At 34.9% G+C, this 21,180-nt stretch overlaps 1 protein-coding gene across 9 annotated transcripts in view; it reads right to left on the reverse strand.

The window, feature by feature from the left end:
* PPP1R12A (protein phosphatase 1 regulatory subunit 12A) overlaps positions 1-21,180 on the reverse strand; it is a 124,411-nt gene that overhangs the window by 18,678 nt on the left and 84,553 nt on the right. For 5 of the 9 annotated variants that reach the window (XM_086749791.1, XM_086749800.1, XM_086749783.1 and 2 more), the window contains 12 exons: positions 19,871-19,995; positions 17,061-17,177; positions 16,482-16,697; positions 15,596-15,690; positions 13,169-13,291; positions 11,129-11,290; positions 10,495-10,671; positions 6,724-6,814; positions 4,646-4,843; positions 4,297-4,471; positions 2,090-2,208; positions 1,736-1,801 (listed from right to left, as the gene is read on the reverse strand). In XM_086749791.1, coding sequence (XP_086605917.1) covers positions 1,736-1,801; positions 2,090-2,208; positions 4,297-4,471; positions 4,646-4,843; positions 6,724-6,814; positions 10,495-10,671; positions 11,129-11,290; positions 13,169-13,291; positions 15,596-15,690; positions 16,482-16,697; positions 17,061-17,177; positions 19,871-19,995 — 1,664 coding nt within the window. The remainder of the gene's footprint in view (positions 1-1,735; positions 1,802-2,089; positions 2,209-4,296; positions 4,472-4,645; positions 4,844-6,723; positions 6,815-10,494; positions 10,672-11,128; positions 11,291-13,168; positions 13,292-15,595; positions 15,691-16,481; positions 16,698-17,060; positions 17,178-19,870; positions 19,996-21,180) is intronic. The other 4 variants (XM_086749826.1, XM_086749808.1, XM_086749845.1 and 1 more) reach the window with 2 other exon arrangements.

Genomic DNA, 21,180 nt, shown 5'->3' on the forward strand with positions numbered 1-21,180 from the left:
ACTTTGTATTTGAAAATGTACATTAAGCTTCTAGACAGGCACATTACATTTTAGTGAGATTAGAATAATTACTGGTAATGGAAATAAAATATCAATGTCAGGTGGAATTTTCTGTAGTATTATAAATCAGTGTTTCTGTGTTTCACAGCAGTGAAACTGAGAAACAGAGTTTGAGTACAGCACAAAATCAACACTATTAATGCCAGTTTCTCATGTTTATTCCCACAGAATTAGAAGACCTAATGACATTTATTATCCTAATATTACTAGCTTTCACCTTTCAGAAGTCACATATCCAATTTCTGACAAAATAAAATTTAAATACATTTAATCATAACCAAACCATACTTGTAGTACTTATTCAAATTCTTACTTTTTTTTTTTAAATACATCAAACTGAAAAACCAGGCTTCATGGAAACACTTTTTTTTTCTTGGAATCTTTCAGTTGCTAAAGTGATCTTCCGAATTTTTTATTTTTGAACTGCTATCCTACAACTTAGTTCTAAGACTATCCTTGCAGGAACACCAATCTCCTTTAAGAAACATGTAAATTTTTTGTGCAAATTGAAGAAACTCTTAGCTCTTAACATTAAAAAGCTTAAACAAAATTTAATGAGAACAACCTCCAACTGTCAAAGTGCTTAGCAAAGTTTGACTTCTCTTTAATAGCTCTCATTTATGGACCAATGATCAGCTAAAAAGTCAAAAGACAGTTCTGAAGAACTGAAGAACAAGAACACACAAACTGAAATCTTACAAGACAATTACTTCAAAGATCTCTGAGATTAATAGGATAATAATTTTTCTAGTTCCTTAAAGATTTCAGGCTAGAAACTCTTTTGTCTAAGGTCTTTTAATTTTCTTTGTAGCACGCACCCATGTGCAAGGGTTGTTCCTGACCTCCTCTCTTTAGTTTAAATTCTTGAGTTACAGCCAAAGGCCTTGGAAGTTTATAGTTACCATGTTCTTACCTCTGGCTTGTAACTTCATAAAGCAAAAAAAAAAAAAAACAACAGCAGCACCACATAAGGGAGGAACAAAGAATTTCAGTATTTCTGAAGTTTCTGTCTTCTGAATAGCACTACATCAAATAATCAGCACAACAGAAAAAACATAAATCTTTTCTGAACATCTTTCATTATTATTAGTTTATTAATATATCTTTCCCTTTCTCATCCTAGAACTGAAAAGGACTTAGAAGCAAATATGATAATTTCTACAATAAAGCATGCAAGATTTGTGTCAAAGTGAAAGTAGATTTAGCAACTGCAAAAAGGAAAGTGCAATTTCTTTAGGCATTTAAAATTTTTTTAAAATACACTTTTTGCCGCGGATTTGGGAACAAATTCCCTAGTAGAATATTAAAGATCTATTCCAGTGTTATTTTTCTAAGGTGGCAAACTAAGACAGAAACTGAAAGCTCCCTCCAGTAACTTGCTGCAACATGTCCCTGACCTACGTGTCAGAAACTTCACCCACATTTTCTGGATGCTAATCCTACATAATCAGAATGGAAGAGAAAAATATCAGTTGCAGCCATGGTTAATACTTCAAAAATTGTTATTAAAGCCTGCAAAAGAAATTGTACTGAACCATAGCCACAAATTATGAATCAGAAAGCACTCATAAAAACCATATGTACCCTTCCAATTGAATCCAACTGCAACAGAAATTTTACAATCAAAATGTATATGTTAGAAAGTTAATAAAATAATTATCTTTTTAACAATTACCTGAGTTTCTTTCTTATTTGTTCCTTCTTCTGAATCAGACTGGTGTTCCTGTTCATTTTCATCACTCTGGTGAAAGAGGCAGGAGAGGAAAAATAATTATACTGTTGAAAGATTACTGAGATTTTAAGGCACTGTAGACTTTTAATTTGTAAATATAAGAGCAGCAGAAGTCTACCTAACTAAAGAAAGCTTCAAAATAGAGAACACATAACTCGAACAAGCATCAGTTCTTCCAGAACAATTAGTTATATACTGTATTACTCTATACTATTCTCTATTTTAAGAATACGCAACACACATTCCACGCTGCTACAAGCTAAGGCTATAAATCAGCAGCAGCAGTCGTTTACTCACATCTTGAGTCCAAAAAGAAACTCCTGTAGATCGTCGTTTTTCTCTTGGTCGTCGCCTTTCCCTTATAGATTTAGGCTGTGACTTATCTTCTTCCTTTTCTTCCTCTTTTTTGCCCCCTTCTGTTAATAACAACTTTCTTATTCATTCAAGTATGACACAATCTAATTTTCTGAAAATTTTCTGCAATAATTCTCAGTCTTTAAAAGGCTTACAATTAATTTTTTTACCTGAAATAAATTAGCTAAAGGGCTTCTTACCACATATAGAGTTTGCTATAATATACATTTCTCAGAATATAGCTCTAAAATACTGAAAATATTGTTCCAATTCTTGAAGAGTAACTGTAAAATACTAATTCCACCTCAGTCACCTAAACCAAATGTTTCAATGTAACAGTAATACACTACAAATTGGACTTAAAATTCAGTTTTCAAAACTGTCATGTAATAATTCAAACACCTGTGTCAGCAGATGTACAAAAGTACAAAATAAGATAAGATAATTCTTCACCATTCTTCATCAAACAAGCTTTTTGCTTACATCAGGAGTCTGATATTACAAGAAACCCCAAAACTTTTAAAAGCCTGTGAAGTCCTCCTTAGAGTCCCCCTTTTCATCACAGTCCTCTCCATTTCTGCTCTGAGGAAGAACAAAATGAGATCTCCAAGATTAATACTATTTTACAGATTTCCTTTTTCTTTAAAAGAAATGCAACTGCAATTCATAACTGACATAATACCTCAGGGTTCTGTTTCTTCCTCTACATGTTTACAAGTAATGTGTAAAAAACCAACATTAACCAAACCTGCCCAAACAGAAGTTATTTACCTATTACCATGCAGTCTATTCAGTGTGCTGTTCTTTTATTAAAGAAAGAAACCACAGATTTGAGTTCAGGTAGAAGCATCACTAATAACTTTACCATCACTAGTCTTCAGAGGTAAATAAACATTTTAGTGTGAAGCAAGAATTAAACAGAAAAGAAGGAAATACAAATATTCATGGTGAGCATATACCTTTCCTAATTAAATAAATTATGCTTTTACCTCTGGGCTTTCAGACGATAATGTATTTCTCCTCCTAAAGCCATAATTTGAAAAAAAAAAAACCTGCTGTAGCTAATATTTACCCATGAAAATCTTCTCCATAGAACAATCTAGAAAGAGTTTCCTAGAGTAAGCATGCATTACTGCAGAATCTTAATCCAGATTTTAGTTCATGTTAAGACAGTGGTAAAAAAAATCAGAAAGCATATCCCAGAATCTTAAGCCCAGTAACTTCCTCAGAAAATAGCAGTCTAGGGAAAATGGCAGTACTGCTATATAGTTCATGGAGATTTGATCAACGGATTATTTAATCTGATCCTCTGTATATCAAAATTATCAATTTCAATCAATAATCCTACTCAAGTTACTGATCATTAAGTTGAATTAAAGTATTTCTCCCAAGTCAACTGTGGCATGCCTCCAAGAGAACAGGAGATCACACTGTATGTCAACAGCCTCCTCCTTTGACAGGCAACTAATCAGGCACAACATCTCTGAGAATTATAGCAGGTGATTCACATTTGAAATGAGAGCAAAAACTCTGTGACATCAGAGAAAAGCTTTTTTCTGAACTCTGAATCACGCAGCTGATCCTCAGTTTAAAATTACATAAACCAGTTAAGTATCTAGAAGTATGGTTCCATTAAATGTTCTGAGCTACCTCTGGAAAGATTCCCTTCCCTTTGTTTTCAGCTGCTCATGAAACCCTGAGAGATCCTTTAAGCATTAAAGCATAATTCCAGTCCTTCAGTGTGGAAGGACTGAAACAAAACCCTAATTGTTTAGCAATTATTTAAGAATGTAAAATTCCTCCTCAATACCTGCAAGTATTTAAAATCTGAAATGTAATATTTTATTATAGTTGCTGTGTTAAAGCAGAAATTTAAGTATTATGTGGATACTGATGGCAGTATATTTGATGTTTCCATGACCCACCAATGGAAAACACAGATTCACAGTCTAAACAGCTACAAAACACCACCAGGTGCAGAAAATCTTTCTTCCTCTCTATACGCAAGTTTTGGAATTTCTTACAGAAGACAGGAGTAAGATACATCCCCAGTGGTCTAACATATCACATCCTATTTTAAACTATGTTTAGAAACATAAGCTTTGTCAACTGAAAAAAACAAACAAAACTTTCACAAACAGTACTCCTACCTCTCTCACTTTCCTTTGTTCCACTCCGAGAATACGCAGAAGTTATACCTATAAGGCTGTTTGGTCTGTTTAGTTGACTTGAAGTTGAAAGAGAACTAGTGGAGGTGGAGAGCGAAGAGGTGGATGATGAAGTAGTTGAAGCTGAAGTTGAAGTTGGTCTATAGCGATGATATGGCTATTCAGCAGAAAAATGTCAAAATTAATTTACCAAAACTAAAAAAAATACAAACCACAGGACATTAAAACATTTAAATATATAATCCTTATAGTAATATCAAAATTAAAATATTATAGTTGCTGTTAAGATACATATAATTTCTCTACCTAAAGAGACCCATCATGAAAATACCTCTTCAACAGTTCGGGAATATCTTTGTCTATAATCATCATCTTTCGTTTCAGATTCTTTCTTTTCTTCTTGTTTTTCTTTGTCTTGCTTTTCTTTCTCTTCTTTTTCTTTTTCTTCATTTTCCTGTTCTCTGGTTCGTGTGGGACGACTTCTTCCTATTGTTTTTTCAGCTTCTTGAAGATCTGTCAGTGTTACACCCTGTGAAAACAGCAGTCAGCGAACAACGTTTCAATAATCACTCGTAGTAATGCAGATTATCATATTACGTACATACATATTTTAAAGACAAAATTCAGCTTAAGAAAATTAATTCTATCTATTAAGAAATAATTTTTACCTATCTATTGTACCTTTAAGCTTTTCTCTCTAATCTTGTAACCAAACACAACTCTGATTAGTGGCAAGTGTTTGCTGTAATCTGATCTACCACAGATTCTCCAGAAACAGAATTTTTAGTTGAACTAGTGCATACAGATCCCATATAAAATCATATAGAAATCATTTAAGAATCCACTAGATCCTTCCAAAATCATCATAAGCATACTAAATATTTTTGAAAGAACCCTTAAAAATAAAATACTTACCAAATTTTCAGAAATGTCGGTACTTTACAAATTCACTCACTGCAACTTGATTTTTAGGTTATTAACACATTAAAATGGCATTGACAGCACCAGAGAAAGTTGCAACTCATTTCTTATTTCCTTGTTATTCTGAGGTTAAAAATCAGTTTTGAAATAAGCTCAGAAAACAAACAATTTTTTGAAGACAGTTTTTCTCTACTGCACTTTTCAGCTGATGTATCTTACTGAGATATTGCTCAAAACACTTCATAACCTATTCTGCAAAGTCAACTTTGCAGATTATCAGTTATTTAATTGCTTTTTGTGTTGATAATGTTTTAATACAGTAATTCCTGGTAGCTTCTTCACTGTAAAGGTTCAACCATAGCTGGCCTGTAGTTTGACCATCTCTCAGGGCTCTGAATTAGTATGAAGAGGTAAAAAAGAACTCCAGTAAGATAAAGTTGTATCAAGCAGCGTGGATCTCTCATTAGGAAAGGTAACCAGAAATATTTGAGGGGTTTAAAACTGCAAAGATTTGAAGGTAACATCAGTAAACAATGTAGGTACAGACTCATCCTGAGATAAAGATGACGGCTACAGCATTTCTTTGTGCTGTTTTCTCCAGGGACTATTTGATGATTATTCTCACTTTGTCAGCAGACACAAGAAGAGATGGGTAGACACACTCCAGAGAACAATGGTCGGTAATTGCTCCACTGCACAAAGAGCACTAAAGTGTTTAGAGATCATCTGTTTTGCTATTGTCAAGTCCTTCCCTATGTTAGGATAGCACTGGTTGCAATCCAGCATGAGGTAGTCCTGATAGAAATTAGGAAGAACGACCAAAAGATATCAATATGTAAACTAAGAGAGAGAAATGCTGAAAGGAGACATGCAGTTACATTCTAGATTACTAGAAAGTAAGAAAAAACTCTTCCTTAGTACTCCTCTGTGTCCACAGAAACTTCGTTGAGTGTATTTTCTTCTGTGCCATGAATCTTATTAGCTATCCATACGTCGGTCAGCTCAATCACATTATCTTCAATAGACCATGCACAGAAAAGACTTAGAAATGGAAGTAAAAACAGTACACTATGCCTATTTCTCAAGTATTAAGTCTTCAGCCAGAAGCATACAGCTGTTAGTTTTTGAAGAATCCAAAGTCTTAGATTTAAACATCTAAGTAACATCAGACACAATTACTTGAGTAAGACATTTTACCATAATGCAATCAAAAACTTCCTTTCAGTGGAGGAGTCTGCGCTTTCAAATTTGCATTAAGCCACTCTTCAGTGATTAGAAAAGCAACTTTTAGTACGCAATGAAGGGTAGTAAAGCTTTCAGGGAAGAAATGGGAAAAAAAGAGGCTTTATTTCATCTGGTACAAGTTGTCTTATACCAGGAAGACCCATCTGTTTATTTGGAGCTTTACTGGGCAATTAAAATTTCACTGTACTCAGGGAGCTACATGGGTATGTTTCCATAAATGCAGAAGCTTTAATAAAACTATACCTGTGTAGATCTTCTAGACTGTCTTGCTTGCCTGGATCTAGCTTTTCTTTGGGACTCTGACTCTTCATCCCGTACTGGAGTGAGGTATGATCTAAAGAGTTAATCACAAATAAAATTGGCAAATGATAATTTTTGTACAAATGTATTAAATGGTCAGAAAAAAAACCCACAACATGATATGACTGAAAACCAAAGGAGTTAGAAGAAAATCTTTAACTATATAAGACAGATTACATTTTAGACATTTCATCCGTTTCATAACAATCTATCCATCCAGATAAGTGCCTTAGAACTCAATTAAAACACATAGTGTTTTCCTACTTAATTCAGATTTTTTTTTTACCATCTTCTCTAAATATAACTTAAGCCTTTTTTTTTTGTATTTCAGCACTCTACTAACACAGTGGTAGAAGACCTCAGAGATTCAGCCAGTTACACATTTATACATTAAAAAATGTGTGTGTGTATTAACTTTTAACATAATTTGTAGGCTCTTAGGAAAAGCCATATGTACTGCTAATGCAGAAAATCTAATTATACCATCTATTGCACAGAGATTAAAAATTCTTGAGGAGGTGGTTACCGTATCTTCACATGAATCATCCATGCTTTGAGTAATTCAACTCCCTTTGAAAAAAACTGTACTTAAAAATACACCCTCATGAAACCCACAAAAATCCTGCAGAGTAAGCAGGTAATCATTATCAAATCCAAAAGGCTACTAGTGTAGACATACAAGGTCCGGATTCTTGAAAAAAGTATCCTCCTATCCAGGTAATGGGGGTAAAAAAACCCCAGACATATACATGCATAAATGTATATATTTGTATGTATGTAAATATATTTACACATATATGTATGTAAAACCATCAATAAATAACTTTAAGGTTTCTAATATATTTTTGATTTTCTATTACAGAATATTCTGGGAATGCTGTTATAACATTTAAAAAAATTTTACATCAGCTAAAAATTAGAAAAATTTGAAAAAGCAAAATCAGAAGGCTACTAAAAGCTTATTTAAAACACAAAACATCTCTGATGTTTTTTAGATCATAAAATTAGCTACATTAAAAACAGCAGTCAGATTCCGTAATATTTCTGATTGTCTATATTTTTAAATGTCACTAGATATGAATAATTAGTTAATGATTCAGTAATTGGCTAGTGATTATGTTTCAAAAGCCATTACCTATTAACACTTAAATAATTTACCTATGGAAAGTGCAGTTCTTTGGTCATTGAATTGTGTATTTGTTAGCCTTAGCATATACTAAAACCAATTCTAAAACAATTCTAAGTTTAAAATAAACTTCATTTACACAGACCTATGGATTACTACCGTGTTCTATCTCTATGAAACAAATTATCCCCAAAACAAAGGAAAATATTTATAATTAGCTGCTATACTTACAAATGTAATCTCCTGTTTTATGACACATCTTAAAAAATCCCCACCACATTAATTTGATTTCCCTGTCCTTTTCTCTTGCAAACAGCATTTTTGACAGACTTTCCATTTTCCCAGAGCCCTAGGCCCTATCTGTACCAGGAAAAGGGTGCCTGTTAGCTGCTTTAGCTAACATGACCTGAAATACTCCCTATCTGGGAGGTTTTGACTGCAGAGCAGGTCTAGTCTTTAGGGCTTGAAAAAGGCTACAAATTACTCCTTATAACTTGCTCTTTAGTATCTGGTGTACACACTCCTACCCTCCAATAAATCCGAAACACTTTAAACCTCACTGAGGGAAAATGAAAACTCTTAACTTGCCAGGTGCAGACTACAGCTACTGTCAGAGTAGAAAGTGCCCTTCCCTAGCATCCCCTGTGTATGCCATACAGGTTACCCGTATTACTCATGATACAAAGATTTAAAGATTCAAGTTTCTCATTGTCTTCCGTGTTTCTCTAAACCAATCCTAAAAATTAGACAAAGAACATAGCTTCTTCAGCTATTCCAAAAGCATGCACCATTACATGCTTCATTACTGAAAATAGTTTACAATGTCTTTACTTTACAAATATTCTTTGAAATACAATTTCAAACATACTTTCTAAATACATACTTTCAGTCTATAAATATGCATTAACCAACTTCATTTCTTAAGAAAATATTTAGCATATAGTATTTCATATACAGACAAGGTTTTCATGTGCATGTAAGCATACATACACACACACGCACATATACATATATGTATCTGTATATATACAGATAGATATGCATCTGCTGGTATTTAGAGCGCTACTTTCTCGCATGCATGCAGTAATTATCCCAGCTTTGCTGATTTCTAAGAATTAACAGGTATTTTAATATGCCATCAAGAATACATCTGCAACAATGTATTAGAGTCAGAAAAGAACAAGGAATTTCAGGCCAACTGCAGGTATCTAAAATACATGTGCATTAGTACACATATACTAGTAAGCGCAAATGAGACAGCAAAAGCCTTAATTCTAGATTTCCTTGCTTTTCTAGCTCATGAGACTAAAATAGCACTGACATTTTGAAATTGGAACTACTTTTTTTTAAAAAAAGATGCACCTTGTTGGTTCTGCTTTTGCTTTGTTGGGTTCAGTGAAATTTTGCTATGGAAAACACAAGGTCCAACTATGGTTGTTCTTGAAATGGGTTCTAAGCACCTGCGGGCACCTCCTGAATCATGGTGGGAAAAAAAATAAAAATCCCCATTTCATACAAGTTATTTCACCTCAGTTTTGGGTATGAAAGGAAGACTATGTAAAACAGACTACCCTAAAGCTATGAGGAATCTTAAACTGTTGTTGGTGCCTTAAGTGAACCATGTTTCTTCTGTAACAACAAACAGCTTCATGACCTCTGTGAACATACAGAGATACACACATCTGGCACTGATTCAGGAGGTACATTTCAAAACTACTACAGGAGCAACACAGAAATCTGAACTTGCATTTCAGCAGAAGGGTTAAAGAATAAACATTTATAAGCATCTAGAACAACAACAACCCAGGGAAAACTAACAGAAAGTAACACCCTTACAAAATCTTATTTTTGCTTCCATAAAAAGCAAGTAACAACTCTCTATGGAAACATAAATATGCACCAATCTTGACTCATCCTCCATGTAACTGTAACAGAAAAAAACACTGTATTCTTAAAGTAAGATTTACACCAGATTCTTTACTCATTCTTCATACTGTATAATACTTTTAAGCCATTGCATTTACAACTGTATATTACGTTTCAAATAAAGGAGACCCTAAATGATGCAACGAAATGAACAGAATGTGTTGAGTTCAATGCACTTTTCTCAGTAGTGCCAGGTATACAAAATGACTGAAAAAATGCTACGTTTTAACTTATTAGCATACTGCCAGTGGCACAGTAGCTCAATCAGCAGCAATGCTCTTGTAGGAAGTAATTAATTATGGATTTTCTTACTTTTAATTCAGCATTTTTGCAGTTTAATTATTGGTATTCTTAAGAGGAGTAATTTAAGCTATTAACAGAAACACAAATATGAAAATACTGAATACCAATGAGAACCCAAGGCCAGTCAAAAATATGCAACATCCAATTTTAAGTTTTGCAAATGGTCTCTACCAGTACTGATAAGCTCTTATATAAACTGAGGCACATTGCTAGTTGTTTCAATGCACAGGAAGCAAACAACACTGCTTTATACACTGTACTATCCAAATTTGTGGTAACCAACACATTCCTTTAAATAAGAAAAAATATATATATAACTTTCGTATAAGAGCAACATTACTCTTAGGACCTTTACACACCTCCGTCTCTCCCTGACCTCTGACGTTGAGGACACAGTGCCAGAAGTAGCTGTAGTCATGGCTGTGGTAGTGGCTGTAGCATTTACAACAGATGGTGCAACAGGAACCGTCACTGCTGTAGGAACACTGTCCTTTTCTTTCTCAGTACTATCCTCAGCCCACAAACGATTTGAGGTACTACAGCATAACAAGCAGCAACACAAAAAAAAGAGAAAAGGAAACAGCTAAACAATGAAAGCACTTTACTAAACAACTAGTAACATGTAAATTGAGGGATGGATTTTTTTAAAAAACAAACTGAGAAATGTCTCTAACATGAAAGCTCAACTTGAGCTATTAAATTGAATAAGTTACGAATTGAACAGTTCACAGTAACTGAACTCTCACCCGTCTATATTCTTTTATACCAACATGGCTGTCACTTTACAGCAGAAAGCCATTCATAATTTTTGAGCCAGATTGTATAAAATTAAAACAAATTTAACAGGAAAGTGAAAAAATCCAGAGCCCCAGGATCTACTAAACATGAACGCATGCACATACATAAGCATACAGTAGACCGGACAAAAAAAAAAAAAAAAGAAAAAAAAAAAAAAAAAAGAACAGAAAAAAAGAAGTGTGTGGGTGCCGTTACCTGCTTTGTACACCTGCTGAAGTAGAACCCGTTGTACTCTTTGTAGTAGTGTTTGCGCTGGCAGGCAGTGTTTTCTGAAGACCAGCAGAAGAGGTAACTGTTGATGCAGTACTTGGAACATTAGAACTAATCAAATCATCTTGTCTTCTACCAAAGGAGCCACTGAAGGAAAGACATGTACAATGAGTGTGTTGTATAACTTATCTTTGCTCATTAAAATATCACAAGGCTGTGGATGATTCATTAAATGTGTATTCTGTGTCTCAGTTGAATCTCCGAAACTTCTGGGGCAAAAGAAGCATTTTCAAAAGCCATTTTCTTCACTATTTTCTTGACTAGAACTTCCAATTTATGATTTCAGAGGGCTGCAGAAGTGTCCCTGAGTCTCGACCACTTCTCCATAAGAAGAGGAGATAAAGAATTGAATCTCACTGGTTTATATATGACTGTCTCGATCACATCTACTGAAGTATTCATATAGGGCCCCTAATCTTGCATTTTTAAACTGCTACTTCACCCACACTGAATACCTCAGAAAATGAAGAATTTTACTCCACAGCTTGTCAGAGAAGAAAATGTCATCAATATCACTCCTCTTCTAATTTTCAACCAATTAAACGTATTTCTTCTCTTTTTTTAACTTTAATCATTCCCAGAAAGATTAACCTCCCACTCACACTCTTCCCTTTCTCTTCAAGTTATAAAGAAAATCCAGTGGTTTCCACATTTTTATTCATTGGTTCTGGCTAAACAAATTTTGCATTACCAAGTCAGGATGTTTGCCCATGACTAAAACCTCAGGATCCACAGTTAGGAGACAGACAGAGCATCATATTACTAACTGCAAAAGACTTAAGGAAAGATGCTTCTCTGTCATTCTGCAATTGATCATTTTTATATCATTATCAATTCTAAAACAATAAAGAAAAAATAATTGTAGAAGAACAACTAAGGAAAACACACCATTACAGCACCACGTGCAATTTAAAAGTGATGAGTACATTTTGTTTGAAAACTGGAGCATAAATATTGATAAAAGCTAACATGCAAAGATTGTTCTCATGTATCAACTGTTGATATTTTCCATCCAGAACAGGACATCTGTGCAACATCTTTCCTAAACCTAAAGTTAGGAAAATTGAGTTTTCTTTCTAAGGCAGGAGGTTAACAAAGATGGAAGATGTACGACACTGTATGAAACAGCGTGACTACAGCCCACTGACAACATCAATGTCAAGACAAAAAAAAAAGGTGAAGTACCCATCATCACATACATCATCAGCATGTATCAATCTGCAACTTAGCTACCTGAAAGACAATCTTTCCTTTTGATCCACTCATTTTAGATACTTATTGCTCCACTTATTCTAATGAAGACCTTTACTCAAATAGCTACACTGAAACCACACAATGGAGTAAAGTTAATCGTGTATATATTTGCAGGATATGATTCCTTCTGACCAAATCCTGCATGATAGGAACCATGCACACCTGAAAATTATTTTCATATTAATCATAATGTACTTTGCATTCAAGTTACTTTTACTGATGCCTTCTATGATGCTCATACTCAAAGTGGGTGTAGCTATAATCTGCCATTATGGAGAGCAGCCCAAGACCTCTGATACTGTCATGCAAAACCAAAATTCAACAGAGACAATACTTTTCCCCTTTTCAGATATCAAGCAGAATTACTTCTATTCCAACATTTAAAATAGTTTTCTTGGTTACTGAACCAAGATTATCTGGAAAGAGTCAAGTGAACCTCAAACTGCAATAAACAATAGGAAAAAGGAAGAATATACTTTTAATTATACAGCAGTTGCTGCAACACTCAGAGCTAGTGAAAATACTGTAGCTTTAAAATCAACACAAGCATTGCATCAGCATAAGTACATACTTTGCAATAATTCTGAACAACATTTTAACATGTCACCATTCAATTTTAAATTGTCCTTACGAAGTGATTCAGGACTTAATTTGTTCTTTTCATTTGTAAGCTTATTTTGATTTTAAAAGAGACAAGAAAAAATCCCCCACCTTCTTTGATAACTTGTGTTTAATGATGTAGGACCTTCATTCAAACTGTTTTTCTTGACATCTTCCTCCCATTTTCTCCTGGTGTAAGAACTGCCACCACGTATTGAGCTAGCAGACAAGTCCCTGTGAAAAGATTTTAAAGAAGGTTGTTCTTGATGTGAGCTGAAAAGGCGTTTAAAACTAAAGATTAAACCCTGGATAACACACTTAAAATAAACATAACCACACAGAACAGGAATAAACCTACCTTTATGGATAACCATTTTCAACTCCTGTGGAAAAATACTACATTCATACTAACTGTTAGAAATGTAATAGAAAAGTAGCACCAAAAGAAAAACTGCTGAAGAGGATTGAATCAACATGAAATCAGTCATCAGCTTCCATCTGTGATCATTGCTGGCTTTGTTTTTCTCACAAAACGAACCAGAGGCTTTTCTGTTTGCTCCTGAGATTATCCAGTGCAGTAAAGGGAGAAGTATTCATGTTTTTTAGAAATTGATTTCATGGATTTTTTCATTCTTGGGTGTTATAAAAAGAAGTTCAAAAGCTGACTAGCCTTTAGAACTCATGATACTGTAGACTAGTGTAAACAGGCCTGCAGTAGCCATTCCTTAGTGGCCTGTCATGTATCATTAGCTGCATTACTTTAGTCATAAGGAATTTCCAGCCTGTTGTTGCAGTTTATGGTAGCAAAAAATAGTCTTGCAATAATTTACTTTGAAAAATTACCCTGAAAACTGATACTGAGATGCAAAAAACTGAATTTGTAATAAAAATGTCAGCTCAAGATCTGAAATAAACATCAGACAGAAGGAAGAAAAAAATGCCTTTCACAAAACTATACATAAAAGATAACCAGGTGTGCAAAAAATAAAATTTTGTAAAGATGTATTTTATGTTGAGATACCTTTGGCCTTCAGAATGTACCCCTTTTTGCACAAAAATGTATACTAGTACTTCTGCAGTTGGAAACAGTTTTAGAAAAGGATCAAACACAAGCCAATGCAGTGTTATCTCTTACCACCAAAGAGAAAGACAAATTCTCAGATATCATCAACCTCAGAAAGGTCCTGCTGCATGACACATTTTTTACAATTACTGAAGGTTTTACTTTGGCAGCACTTTTGCTGTAGCATTGGCTACTCAACTGAGGCTGTATGCCTGAGATTTGTTAATCTAAAAGTCCAGCTGGGATTCATCTTGAAGTCCCTTCCATTACTCACAGAAGGATGTCAGCTGGATTACACTACATCACTGATAAGCTAGACAAGCAGGTGTTCGGACAGGTAGAACAAGAACCCAACATTAAGCTGAGCAAAAAGGACAGAGATCTGGGACAAAGGCACAAACTGTAATAATTTATTAAGGTAGCAGCAGGGCAGACTTAAATTCTAAAGGTAAAGAAGGTCAGAATGTCAAAAATCTCTTATAGTTTTAAGTAAACTGGCTCGTCTGCCACATCATACACTAGGCAAAGTACTGGTGCCTAATCAGGCTGACTTAAAAGAAGGTTAAATCTCTGGTACACCAAGGAACACAAAAAGTTGTCAGGTAAATTGTTTGGTCAGCAGTGGGACTAACAAAACTAATGACCCCAGTTCACCCAATCAGCCTTATTGACAAGGATTATAACAGCACATTTTGAGCAATGAAACGATTTTCAGTTCAGGTCAGTCCACGATCAGCTAGACATGGTCCAACAGAAAAAAGACATTAGGGAGACTTGTAAGTTTTGTACTATGCATTCTACATTAACTCAAGAAAATGTCCAAGTAGAATCCCAATGAAAGAGAGAAGTGAAAAGTAGGAAGATTCTACAATGTAAATACGACATGAAAGTACCCCAAACCCTAACAGGTAACAAGTCTATGCACCTAAACATTTTGTTTCTTTTAAAGTGAAAGCTACAGAAGAAATACCAGCAAAGAAAGTAAAAAAAAAATTCCAAAGAAGATAGAAGAACAACATGTAAACAAGAAAAATAGAACTGCTTTTGTAACATGATTTTTGTAAATCATTGCTGTCGCACGATATGGTTCTAAGCAAAGACTGTAAGAAATGCAGGGTTTTATTATTATCAAAAGTAGTAATAGAGCCCAGTAGCAGCACTCCATGGCTCAAGATAAAGCAGTAAAATGCTTTTAGCACCCTTCAGTAGCTTAAAGTTTACAACTTCATATTTTGGATTTTATTCATTTTTTCCCTCAAGAAGATAACACTCATTACTCAGTTCTGCTCCTGTCATATAATAATTCGGATTTTAAAAAGGGTCATTATAATTTACAAGATCACCCTATGGATTTAGCACAACCTATACAGCAGCATAATGCTATAAGTAAGCATTGTCTTAAAGTGTGTAAGTTTGTCCCCCACTCTAAAATCAAGTAATTTTATATTTAACAGAAATTACAACTTCAGAGTCACCTGTTTTCTTTTTCATCAATGTCAGAGGTACTGGCCAGTCGTCTTGGTATTGTAGGTGCAACATATGCAAGTCGAGTTCCTTTTCCATCTTTCTCCTGAAAGACACATATTTTTTATTAAGTGTTACTATTATTGATTATACTGCTATTGCCTGAAAAATCACCATTATGACAACTTCAGCTATATTTATTGTGACTCGATTATACAAACGACTTCTAAGCTGTAATTAAATATCGTAAGGACTACAATAGCAAAGGGAAACTGTTTATGTTTTGATTCTAGTGATGCAAATGACCGGATCTCTCTTTTTTCTGCTTTGCAGCAGTACAATTCCAACATTGACCACTGAAAGCAACTGTTCTAGTATTTTTATATAGTATAGTATGGTATTATTCTTAATTCTGAAAACATTTAAACATTTGTACCTGAAACAGAACCACAAGTTACATGCTGTTCAGTTATCTGTCCCAAATTAGTCCTTCACTTGGTTCAGCATATTCATGTTTAACTACAGAACTACATTTCTGTAAAGAAAAAATGACAATGGAATACAAAAAGAGATTCCTTCTTCATAAGATTCTTTCAACATCACTCTCCAAGTGATGTTGAAACTATCAAACCTCTGATCTCTCTTAACTGTAAAAGCCACTACCAGCACTGCAAGTCCCAAAAAGGGAAAATTTCCACACCAAAATGAAGATGCATACTACACTTTTAAAGAGACTATCCAGAAGCTGCATAATTTAACTTTTTTGAATTTTGGTAAAGAATAGATGTGTAGTACAATCTACAGAGAACATCCTACTTCTACCACACATCGTAAACATCTACACTAAGTAAGGTAGATCACTTCCTCAAAATGTCATTTCACACTGAAAACTATTACCTTTTCTTTGTTGTCCAATGAAGAGGAAAGTCTAGGACTTGAAGCAGAACGCATAACACCTGCAGAGTCCTTTTCTTTCTGAGCTTCTTTGGAAGCAGTAATCTCTGCAAGTGCACCGTAACTACCAGTTTTTCTAAGACCTAACCTCCATGAAGCAGGAGATTCATCCTTCCTCTCTTCTTCTTTGGGAGAAACCTTGGTTGTAGATGCTGGAAACTATAAAACACACATAGATGAATTTACACTGTTAATTTCCATTACCTGTGGTAATTCATGCTCCTTGCAGAGTTTCGAGAACACAACTATTTTTAATAATCACAGAAGTATTGAATTCGTAGGGGACTTGTGGTGAGAGACAACCTACACAATCTTCCTTTAAATTAGTTAACAGGATAAGAGATGTAAGATTGGTCAAGGTATACTACTCCTCTAAAAGTTAGCTTAGAAAAACCCACACTTTGTAATACACACTGTGATCATGAGATGCAAACTTAGAAACATGCAAATCCAGTATAAATATTTTGATTAAATATGTTATTTTGCAACCTGTACACAAACCTGTGCACACCAGAACCTCACCATAGATTTTTCACCCTTACTGGGCACAAGAACAATGCCAGTTTTGCGCAAGCCCTGCCTCCAAGACGCAGGATCTACTGACTCCACGACAGGCATGATAGGAGTAATGAAATCATACTAAAGCCAATTAAGACAAGACAAAGATGAAGATTGAAAGAATGGAAAACAGAAAAGGTTGTTTTAAAATCACAGTTTGTTCCTATGTTTATGTTATGCAGCTCTTCATTACAGCACAAAATACCAAAAAGCAGTAAGAGACTTAAAACCTTAGTAACAGGTTCTTATTAAGCACAACACAGCATGTTTAGTAACTCAGAGACAGAATTACAGTTTGCATAGAAGAGGACAGCAAAGCCTGTTGACCTAACTAGGTCCATGGCCTAAATCCTCATATGGTTGAGAATACTGGAATACTCACACCTCCTTCTTTCTTACCATATTTCATTCATATCGCTTAATCATATCCCATGCTAGCTTAGCTATCAAACTGATACCTTCACTCCCAAACTCGCCTTATTTCAGTACCTTCAGACAAAAAGCAGGTGCAAGAGCAGGTGCAACATTACACATACAGTGCTGTTTTACCTTAATTAGTAAGAACAGTTTAAACTCTAATTGTTTATGGATATGAGCTGGTACTGCTTCTCTAGATCACACGCACATGCTATGTTACACCATTATCAGTCTTGATATAAATGTGCATTTACTTTGTAGCTACAGAAGGCACTGAATTTTCCACATATAGTATTACAAAGATGATTATAATTTACTTTTAACCCGTACCTTTTACCTTTAAGACTAAAAGATGAGCCATTAATTACTGCATAATAAAATTAGAACAAACTAAATGCCAATATACTAATGATTTACAAAAGGTTAAAATCATACTTATTTCTTCTTCTAAAAAAGTCTGCCCCCTGATCATCATTTAATCACCTACCAAAAAATTATGTCTATTTGATCATTCAACTCAAGCCATAGCCCAGCTAGCATCAATTTGGTTACATCCTATTGCTGAAGGTCATACAGCTTACAAGGCTTTTGTATAATATAAATAAATTGATTACAAGGGACAACTAGGAATCTTTTGACTTCAAAATGAAGTTCAGACAATTACAAGAAAAATGAAGTGTTTGAAGTGTTAGATATCTTGGAATCTCCAGTGTGCAAAGACACTTAAGTGCAGTAAAAAAAAAATGGGTGGAGAGCAAATCAGTTAAACTGTGCAACCGTCACAAATGCTTGTATTACTGAAGTGATTTAAAAAAATAAACTATATAAAGTAGGCCTATTTCCTTGCCGCAAAATTAACATTATATATTTGAATTCATTCCAGTTAGGCACAGTTAGCAAACCAGCAATGACTCACAATGTCTTCCCTCCCTCACACATTCGCTATGGTTTGTGTGGAGAATGTGTGGCTCTTGAGTTCTGTGCAGCTCCTCAGCAATGCAAATACAGCTCCCATGACAGAGAATCATAATTCCTTACTGAGCCATCAGGAACTGTTGAGATTAACGTCACAAGACGATCCTGGAATCTAGCAGACAGCTAGACAGGCCAGCCACAAAGCTCAGTGAGGGGAAACAGCAGCCATTCCAGCTGGTGTGCCATGCACACAATTCCCCTTTCGCTCTCATGGCTTTTTTTTTGAGATAAATCTTGTGGACATCAGTCACAGTGATTTTTGTATAGCAGCTCTTGGGATCAGGAAGGTTGGCCACATAATATGATACAGCTGAGCAATACATTCCCTGCACCTGTTACATTAAAGTATATTTTGTAAGATGAATCATCAGTAGGTTCTACTGTGAATATGAAAGTATAATGCTAATAAGATCCTGTGAGCTAAATACAATACATACTATTTGTCCAGCAGTACATCTTCTCTGTCTACTGTGATTTCAGCATATCATGGCTATAATTTTTCATGAATGTGCTTTTCAGAAGCTCAGTAGATGGTTACACTTTGATTACAATGTTTATAGAAAAGTCATAATGATTGACAAAGGAAGCCTTACTGGCTCACTAACCAGTTTGCTTACATATTCTAAAAGTTTGACTTGTACACCTTCTGACTATGTGTTATTATCTACTGTAATTTTTTGCCCCAGGAAAACTAAAATTCATTCCAATTAACTTTTCACATCAAACTGTAAAAAGCTTCCTGCATGCAATATAATACGGCTTTGCTAGATGTGGTTTTGAGCTGAGCATTGAATAAATCATTTGTCCCAATTCTCTAGCTCTTCCATGAGGTCTTAACCATCCTGAAATCAGGGTCTGGACCTACAGCAGCTTCTACTTCTTATTTCAGGTACAATTTTCAACTTCTGCACCTAGGCACTAGCTGATTGCTTCTAAGGACTCCTGAGAGTATCTTAGTCACTCCTGCCTCCCTTGCCTTAAGTGCATCACAAATATAGGCACAGAGAGACACTAGAATTGTAGTTTCTAAACATTCTGGAGGAGTCTAGTATAGAAAAGACTTTCAAGAGATGAAGTTTAGCTTCAGAAAAAACAGGAACTCCAGTCACTGTGCAACAGATATTTTGCTTTTTTAAAAGGATCTTATGTTCAGCCATTTCGTAGTTCTGTACTTTAGATTCCTGTTTAGAATCAAAACAATAAAAAATTTTAAAAACCCCCTGAAACAGTTTCTGGATAAAAACACAAAATATTTTTGGAATCTGTGCATATTTTCATCAATTCGCTGGATAACTCAATCCACTTTCTATATAAGAATTAAAAATGTATGCTTGCAAAAAAGAACAGAAATCTAAACTAATGAGAAAGGTATTTTATTTTACCTTCTTAACAGGTGATGTAGGTGCCCCTTGTCCACCAGCTACTGAAGGTGCTGTCACACCTACTGCTGATTGTGTACTTGTGGTATTTGCATTATTAGTTACAGCTGCCAAGGTTTTGGTCTTATCTGCAAAATATTAACAAGATGTTAATTTTCATTTTTCATTCACAATTTCTTCACTTCTACATCACAGAGTTGAATTTCTTTTGAACACACTTGACAGTCAACTTTCCCAGCGGCATTTTATTATTTATTCCTCAGTGGTTTCCCCCTCACTCCCAATGTGTATCCTAGGTCCATCTTTTTGCTGTAACACTCATTCATACAACTTTTTTTTTTTTTTTGGTTACTTAGCAAGTGTTAAACACTCAGAGATGCAGAGACAGAACCACAGAATCATTCAGGTCAAAAGTGACCTCAGGACATCACTTAATTCCACCTTCTGCTCAAAGCAGGGTTAATACTGCATACAGACCAGGTTGCTCCAGGCTTTGATGAGTCAGATCTTAAAAACCTCTAGAGAAAGAGATTCCACAGCCTCCCCAACCTGTATTTTAGTAGATCGTTAATGACCATAAAAATTTAACAGTAGGAAGTGTGTTGGTATGTAATAGTTAATTTGAACTACCGAAGTTGCTACATCAAAGTAAAACTCTTCTTGTATAACTGTGTATGTTGAGTGCAAAGAAATAATTAACTGTAGAGAGAATCCAGCCAGGGATTCCAGTCAGTAGAATGAGCTGAGGCAGGGATTTGCCTTCCAGATCTCTAACTTCCCTTTCGTCTAATTCCTTCTCTGTCCCTTGTTTTTCCTACCTAAGTTTCACTGTCCACCTATCTATCCTCTTCTGCTTTGTCCTTTCTGCTCACATTTCTTCCTCTGTCCTTTTTCTGTGTACTTTAACTCCTCTTACACAAACATACAGAAAATGTCATGGTTGTGATACAGCTGTTATCACTGCACTTGCTTGAGCTTCATAACCTTACACCTCACTTCTGTTTCACCTATTCAAATTGCACATTATTTGGAGTAGGCTGCTACATTCTATCTGTGCAGTATGGAGCAACATGAGGTTCAATCTCCACTGGTTTTGGCCCTACTATAAACATATATTTATGTCTACACTACCCATATAGCATAGGAGCAGTTAATTTAGAAAGTATGCAATGTTTTAATCCAGTGTTCTCATATTTAACATTCAAATTCAGCAAAGTACCAACCTATGATTGGAAATCCTATCATTAATGGTATGCTGTCACACACTTGTTTTAGTTATGGACATAGCTAAACAGATGTTTTGAATAATAATG

Source organism: Chlamydotis macqueenii, chromosome 1, assembly GCF_036417535.1.
Source record: "Chlamydotis macqueenii isolate bChlMac1 chromosome 1, bChlMac1.mat, whole genome shotgun sequence".
NCBI classification, from domain to species: domain Eukaryota; kingdom Metazoa; phylum Chordata; class Aves; order Otidiformes; family Otididae; genus Chlamydotis; species Chlamydotis macqueenii.